The 8362-nt window shown below is 35.7% G+C and overlaps 1 protein-coding gene across 1 annotated transcript; it reads right to left on the bottom strand.

Moving 5' to 3' along the window:
- Window positions 1–631: 631 nt before the first annotated feature.
- Window positions 632–6707, bottom strand: LOC107656484 (ATP-binding cassette sub-family B member 9-like). The gene is made up of 11 exons (XM_016444365.1): window positions 6077–6707; window positions 4955–5069; window positions 4742–4872; window positions 4230–4435; window positions 3702–3899; window positions 3378–3506; window positions 3101–3289; window positions 2395–2568; window positions 2003–2162; window positions 1077–1213; window positions 632–979 (listed from the first exon to the last, which is right to left on the bottom strand). The coding sequence occupies exons 1-11, from the start codon at window positions 6705–6707 to the stop codon at window positions 674–676; spliced, it is 2376 nt and encodes a 791-aa protein (XP_016299851.1). The 3' UTR covers window positions 632–673.
- Between the last annotated feature and the right edge of the window lie 1655 nt (window positions 6708–8362).

Raw genomic sequence — 8362 nt, 5'->3', positions numbered from 1 at the left:
CAAACTTTCTCCAAAATGATACATTTCTTATGTCTTTCAAAATGTGTAAAACATACGTTTGTGCGTTACACTGCATAAAACTGATAACATGCTTTTTTTTTAATAAATCTTTTAATTGCAAAAAAATTGCAATCTTCAGTGGTGTTATTGTTAACTAAAAATATATCATAAAATAATACAGATGAAAGAAAACATTAAACAAAAATTAGAAATTAGAAAACAGAAATAAAATCAGTTTAAATACTAAAAATACAAAAAAGGATCAAAATAGAATAATTTTTTTTTAAAAACTGTCAAAATCACATGACAAAATTCTTTATATTAATAAATACTATAAACTATACACTATTAACTGTATTAGTAGTATATGGGACATTTAAAAAATGTAAACAATTATTTGTCCATCAGTTCGTTTTTGTTCTTTTTCATAAATAAGTTTAATATGTTTGTACTATTTAAGATATTTAGATTTGAAACAAATAATACAGTACATCAATTATATCAAGTATATATTGCTTAAAGCTTTATTCAAGGCAGTACCCCGTCTAGTAAACACACTGTTTAACATGCAAAACATGTGATACATCCCAAGATAAGAATAAATCAAATATTTAAAAAATCAACCTAGGATTAAGGCCTCCATACAATCAAGTGAAGCACATTTCAACTCTTCTTAGTAGTGTGCTTCATGCTCAGTGTCGCTACAGTCCTCTGCACTCTCCTTATCTTCTTCCTTCAGCTCCCATGGTGGGGCTGGTGATGGGTGGTGAACATCTGCATCTATTTCAGTCCCCATCTGCCTCTGCACCAGCTTACAGTAGAGGCCTCCCCTGGCCATGAGTTCTGCATGTGGGCCCTGCTCCACCACACAGCCTTTGTCGATCACTAGGATGTTGTCTGCTCTTTCCACTGTGCTCAGTCTGTGGGCAATCACTAAAACCGTGCGTTCTCGCATTAAGTTGTTCAGAGCCTGCTGAACCTAAAAACAAAGTAACAACACAAATGAAGTCTAATGCAAGACTGAAAATTAATGTTCACTTAAGCCACAGACTTTCAATGTAATAGTCATCACTTACTATGTATTCGCTTTCTGAATCCAGTGCACTTGTGGCTTCATCCAAAATGAGAATGCAAGGGTTTCTGATAAGAGCCCGAGCAATGGCAACTCTCTGTTTTTGCCCACCAGACAGCTGAGTGCCCTTCTCTCCAACCCCTATAGCAGACAGAAGACAGAGCAGCAGGATGAATTATTTATTTATTTAGTCATTTATTAGACGCTTTTATCCAAAGCAACTTACAAATGAGGACACGTCGCCCGGGGAGCAGTTGGGGGTTCGGTGCCTTGCTCAAGGGCACCTCAGTCGTGGTATTGAAGGTGGGAGATAGCGCTGTACATTCACTCCCCCCACCTACAATCCCTGCCGGTACGAGACTCGAACCCGCAACCTTTGGGTTACGAGTCCGATTCTCTAACCATTAGGCCACGACTTCCCCATCGTACAAATCAAATGACAGTAGTTTATCAGTAATTAACTGATAAACTGAATTACCAGCCGAACTGTTACAAACTCTTATTCTGTTTTAGTACACATATCATGTAAAATAAATATAATATTATTAAACAAATAAATACAAAAATATATAATACATTATAATATAATATAATATAATTAATATAATATAACTCAAATCAACTCAAAGCTGTGAACATGCCTAGAATACTATCTGACTGAACCAAATTGTGGTACAAATAAGTGGAAAAACATCGAATTAAGCTAAATATGTACGGTATATGAATATCTACTGTGGTCATTATGGCAATGCATAAGGCATTAACATCAGAAATGTAAATTTCTGAACATGGCTTAAAATTTGAGTGTTTACACATATAATGTAAAATTAATATAATATTAATACATTTAAAATAAAAAATAAATACAAAAATATATAATATAGTATCATATCATATAAATAAAATATATAATATAATATAATAACAAACCAGTTTCATAGCCTTTGGAGAGGCTGGTTATGAAGTCATGTGCATTGGCATTAATGGCTGCTCTGATGACCGCTTCCATGGGAGCTTCAGGTACACCATAGGATATATTCATCTGAACAGTGCGGGCAAATAGAACAGGCTCCTGGCTCACCAGTGCTACCTATTAAAAAACAAAGCACTTACATCTCTGATTTGCTTTTGGTTAGGCCACTTCACCACTATTTGCATTATCAGCAACTACTGTCCTCTTAAGGTCATATAATGTACTACAGGCTGCATTGAAAACAATACAAGTATCGATAAAACTAATTCAAATTCTAAAAGTGTATTTACAAAAAGAATGTATCTTTTCGAAATGCAGTATGACAGATCAGCCTCAGCATATATCCCACCTTAGAGTGATAATATTTGTGGTGGTAGGTTTTCACAGGTCGGCCATCCACTAGCACTTGGCCTTGCTGAGGGGCATAGAAGTTCTCCAGCAAACACACACAGGAGCTTTTTCCACCACCAGAGGGCCCTACCAGTGCAGTTACTTGCCCTGGGCGAAGACTGAAGGATACATTCTGAGAAGAAAATGTGGGTTTAGTTTCCTTCTTATGTCTAGGAATTCTGTTACTGCTTCACTAGCATATCAGAGAGAAAACAAATAAACGTAGCATTCAAATGCACTTGCAATACACTAACTGCATCGCTACTCCCCACTTACGTCAACCATAGCAACCTAGTTTAAGAAGTACACTCAGGGGCACAACTGTCATAAAGTATCTCAATAATTCTGTGGTTCATAGGTTATTTCTACCTGACGTTAATCAGGTGTTTAACCTTTGTGTTTTTAGCCAAAATCATTAACATTAATCAGCCTTTACACATAAATAGGTGTGATGCAATAGGATTCCAGCAACAAGCGATTTATCTGTGACAGTGTGGCGCAATGTGACATAATCACAGCCAATGAGTCAGAACATATCTTATATGGTCAGAAACGAACAACAATTTGGATTTGGAACATTGCATTATGCCTGGTTAGGTTATAGTGTTATACTTTGCTGTTAGTCAGTAACCTTCTATCTAAAGTCTACCTTCAGTAAAGAATACCTTTAATATATCCATCTCTGGCCGTGTTGGATATGCAAACGTCACATTTTTGAATTCCACCTGCCCTTCTAATGTCTCTGGAGTTTCTTGACCATCAAGGGTATGTTTAGGTTTCCTGTCAATATATTCAAACACTTTCTCTGCAGCGCCAACGCCTTGCATCAGACCTGTGTACACTGACGATATACTCTGTAAAAAGAACAGAGAGTAAGACTTTGTATTTCAGATGCATCATATGAGTATCACGCACACACATATTAAAAGAAAAACACCATACCTCCAGGGCCTCTCCCAGCTCCAGCTCATAGATGATAAAGGAAATAAGGGTACCACCGCTCATCTGATTTGTCACCACTAGGTGGCCTCCATAAAACAGGATTGCTACTTGCAAGGCCAACTCAGAGACCTATAGATAAAAATGTTACAAAAAAAGGAAGGAAGAGAGAGAGAACAAAAATTAGTATCATTGCTCAGACTGACACCGCTGATTTTTATTTTTTTGGATCTATAAGACGTCCCAGAATGCCCCAAAAGAGAAATGTAATTATGATACTTGGGAGTACAAATATTAAAGGCTTCATAAAGCTTTCAAGATACCTACATAGCTGGACCACATGAAGCAGGCATAGGCAACTGCTTGCTTCTTATTAAGAATGAACATCTCCTGAAGTCTGCTGTAGTATGAGTCTTCTTCCTGATCCTCATTAGCGAAACTTCGCACTGTTCTCATGGCTGATATTGTTTCCTCTGCCACTTTATTGGCCTGAGCCAGTGCTGTCTGAACTTCTTTGGTTAATTTCTGTTAAACATCAAAAATGTGGAATGTTAATATATTTGTATGCATACATCTTTTGTATCAGTGCATTAAAATGCTATTATAATGTGAAATATAAAACAATTTAGATTATATGCTGCTATAAACTACAATGCACCACTTGCTATTGTTTTTTTGGAATGTTAATTTTTTTTATGCATACATATTTTGTATCAATGCATTCAAAATGCTATTATAATGTGCATTTGTGAAATATAAAACAATATAGAGTATATGCTGCTATAAACTACAATGCATCATTTGCCATTGTTTTTTTTTTTTTTCAAGCAGTGTATTTTCATATGCATAACTTGCCTTGTAATACTCTCCATACAGCTTGGAGACCACAGCTATATATGGGAAACCCATGATGGTGACTACCGACAGTTTCCATGACATCCCAAACATGAATATGAAGATGCCCACAGCTTTCACAAAGCTGCGCAGGAACAGGTTGACATTTTGTGAGATGAGGTCGCTCACCTGAGTAGTGTCTGAGGTAAGTCTAGAGGTAATGTCACCTGGAAGGCAAACCATTGAGAGCTGAATCATTTATGTCTTCTGTACTTCCAGAGAAGTCTTTGAAACAGTAATGTTAAAAACAAAACTTAAAAAAACTGGCAAAAATAAAATTAGATTGTAAATCTAATGATGAAACTATCTACAAAACAAAATGGGTGGAGTCTGTTTGAAGAATATCTAGAAAGTGCTGTGTTGCCTTTCTTTTGTCGTTTATTGGTAAATTATAGGCCTACATATATATTTACAGATATAAGGAACAAAATAACTACGTTTGATTAAGGCTATAATTGCAGCCATAACATTACCTGTATGGTTGGCATCAAAGAACCCAATCTCCTGATGCATTAGTGATCTAAAGAGAAGGTTCCGAAGTCGAATGTTTAACCTGGCAAACGTAACGGAAAAGACACCTCCACGAAACCCAGTGCCTATGGAGCTACAAAATAAATAAATTAAAAAAAATAAAATAGTGATAAATAGCACTACTGTCTATAAAAAATATTAATTGAACTGCTCACCTGACCAAAGCCAAAACAGTGAGATTAATCAATTGTTTGGCAAAATGATCCATGCTTTTCTGGATAACTATGCCATCTATCGCTTGCCCCGTGTAATAAGGTATAAAAGCATCACCTATGGGGAGGAAAATTAAAGCTGATAAACACTAGAGATGAGAACAATATGTCAAACAATATAATGTGCATCCAAGTATGACAAAATCAAGCCATTCACAAGCATGTAATAACTAGAGTAAAGATTAGCACAATCATAACACTGCAACGATGTGCAATCTAACTGCACTCAGACCGTTAGGTTTGGAAATCCACAACTGCTGTAGTGAATATGATTAAAATGTATATAAAATGTGTGTATAAAATCATACACACTACTGTTCAAAAGTTTGGTTGATATAATAATACATAAAAACATTGATATAATAATAAAAATGTTCATAAGCATCAAATCGGCATATTAGAATGATTTCTGAAAGATCATGTGACACTGAAGACTGGAGTAATGAATGCTAAAAAAAAATCAGCTTTGCCATCACAGGAATAAATTATATTTTAAAGTATTTTAAAATAGAAATCATTATTTTAAATTGTAATCATACTTAACAATATTACTGTTTTACTTTATTTTTGATCAAATAAATGCAGCCTTGACATTGGCATAAGATACTTTATGTAAAAAAAAAAGACAGTGAGAGGTTGTGTTTTGATAACTAAAAGAAAAATTCCAGTTCCAGTCCAAACTCTCAAAAGCTAGATTGACATTATACGTTAAATACATTTCATAACACTTTACAATAAGGTCTTATGCAGTAAAAATATTTAATGCATCATGTATCACGATTCATGTTGCTGTAAGTGTTCATTGTTAGTCCATTAAAAGCATTGTTGGTTCATGTTAAATATTGTGTTAACTGATGCTAATGTATACAACCTTACTGTACATTTACTATACATTCCATGAGATTGTTTATTAAGAATGACTGCTAGGCCAACATTAGCATTACTTACTGTCACAAATGATAGATAAATAAAAGATTAACATAAAATATCACTTGAATTATGATGTTTACTTAATTTATTACATTTCTTCGAATATTTAAGCCATAACTATGAGAGTGAACTTACACACAGCAGAGAGGAGAAGAAAGAAGAAAGCAATGGCCAGCAAACCAGAGTCCTTCTTACAGTACGACAAGAGACGGCCAATTGTGGCCCCTGAATGGGGATGCTCTTTCCTTGATTTCCTGCTCTTCTTACTGGACTCATCTTCTGTCTCGATGCCATCCACCAGCCTCTCCGTCTCCTCGCTATCCTCTCTTTCAGATACAGCATTGGGAGTCTGTGACAGCAGCTTCCATGAGATCATGATGCCTATTGCTGATGTGCAAGTCCAGGAGAACAAATTTAGGAACCAGGGGTCATACATCAGAGCTCCCTCCTCAGAAAGCATCAACAACTTGGCAAGAGCATAAGTCATGTTGGTAAGGCATATGAGAGAAACCAGTGTCCCCATGTTTGAAACCCTTCGTGGACCATCACTCCTGTTATAGAACACCCCGATGGAGGCCCCGAAAAGAAGACTGGCCCGTATGAGAACTGTTCCCCACAAGTCCACTGTTGAGCGGTGTATGTCAAATTCCTCTAATTCATCTGAAAATATATCAAGACTTGATCCATGAACATACAAGACTGTGGTGACCACAACATCCACTAGAGTGAAAACCAGGTTTCCACTAATAATCACAGCAACTTTCATTTTCCTACACCTGCTGAGGAGCCTTGAAGCTGCTGAAATACAAATGCTCTCGGTAAACATGAGCAGCAAAACATCTATATGGAAGTGAATTCTATATGGCGAGTAAACATTAGTAATGACACGACAGCGTGAAACCAGACTGACAGGTCTGGAATAGTAATAAAAGGTGCGCGAGTGAAACAAAGTCTATGTCAATGTGCCGCGGCCTGCGCAGCTTGACACCCGGCACTATCACAGACTCATTCATTGGGGCAGTACAGAATACATGAAAACCCCAATATTTTCCGTCGAAAAATCAGCACTTTATTCCCTTCGTAAATCAGCATTCCCGGTACAATAACAAAACTCATCTTAGTCCCATAATTTGCAGGCAACATCCATCGCCTCTCCTTACCGGCGCGGAGCAATGACAGGAAGGGGGAAAAGAATAGAGAAGGGTATAACTGCAGCCTGGAGATCGAGAAATACTGTACTGAAGCCCCGCCTCCGTGACAACCGGCCAATCAGAAAGGGCTCTGGTCACATTAGCGATATACACAAGTAGGCTATTTACATATTTTGAAGGAAAGTTCGTGAGGACAATTTATTTCAACAACATAGGCAAAAATTTAAAATGGATATAATTGGTTGTACTTGCGTTACAGATGTATAAAGTGAAAACCTAACTTATAAAATAAAAGGCCACTTTTAAAAGTGTTCTTCAAAAGTAGTTACACTTCCATAACTATTTTTCGCAACACACTAAAATACACTTAAGTGCACCGATGTCATGCTTTAAGATGTACACTTATTTTGATGCGTTGGCAAAGTAAAAAAAATGTTAACACCTATATTTTAGTTTACTATAAATGCTTATCACAGTTGGCAGAACACTTGTAAAATGAAATAATATATAAATATGTACTCAAGTCATAATTAAGTGGATCAAAAAACCGCTCAAATTCAACTAATTCACATAAATTTGCACTATAAAATTTTTTTATTTTAATTGTAAATAACATGCATTTAAGTGTCTGAAAAAATTACATCCAGCTTGCATTTAAGTATGTTCTTTTTAAGCCTCTTATTTAAATAACAAGTCCTTGAAGTATACTAAAGTCGACCTCTTTTACACAAGGTTATAATTTTACTCTTAAATTATTTATATGAATTATAAAATATTATTTTAAACGTGAACATGGCATTTCAACACTAAACGGTTTATTTCAGACATGTGGCAGGCTGTCCAAATGATGTCACAAGTAACAAGGTGAGCACAACCTTATTGCTGCAATCTGTGGTCACATTCTTGCACCTTCTGTCAACCCTCGTTATTTCAGAGGCAAACAGGAAGTTACACGAGATGTGTCACATTGGCCACAGAGTAACTGATTTTAACTGATTAACAAATCCATTTATTACAAATGAAAAGAGTCATTTATCATAATTTAAAACATAATGGAGCAAAAAGTATTTATGAGATACAGTCTGAAACTTTATACCTATTTAATGACATATAGAACCTTAAAGTTTCCTTTCCACGCACATGGATGAATAGGTGATTAAGTAAACAATTAAGCACTTTTTAAAAATGCCGTTTGCAAATTTGGACTTATCAAAGACAAAAATAGACACATATAATAATGATCTGAAAAAAAAAAATCAGTTAGAAAAAA

This window comes from Sinocyclocheilus anshuiensis, unplaced genomic scaffold (assembly GCF_001515605.1).
Source record: "Sinocyclocheilus anshuiensis isolate Anshui unplaced genomic scaffold, SAMN03320099.WGS_v1.1 scaffold1931, whole genome shotgun sequence".
NCBI lineage: Eukaryota > Metazoa > Chordata > Actinopteri > Cypriniformes > Cyprinidae > Sinocyclocheilus > Sinocyclocheilus anshuiensis.
This window is presented reverse-complemented; position numbering and strand designations above follow the sequence as displayed.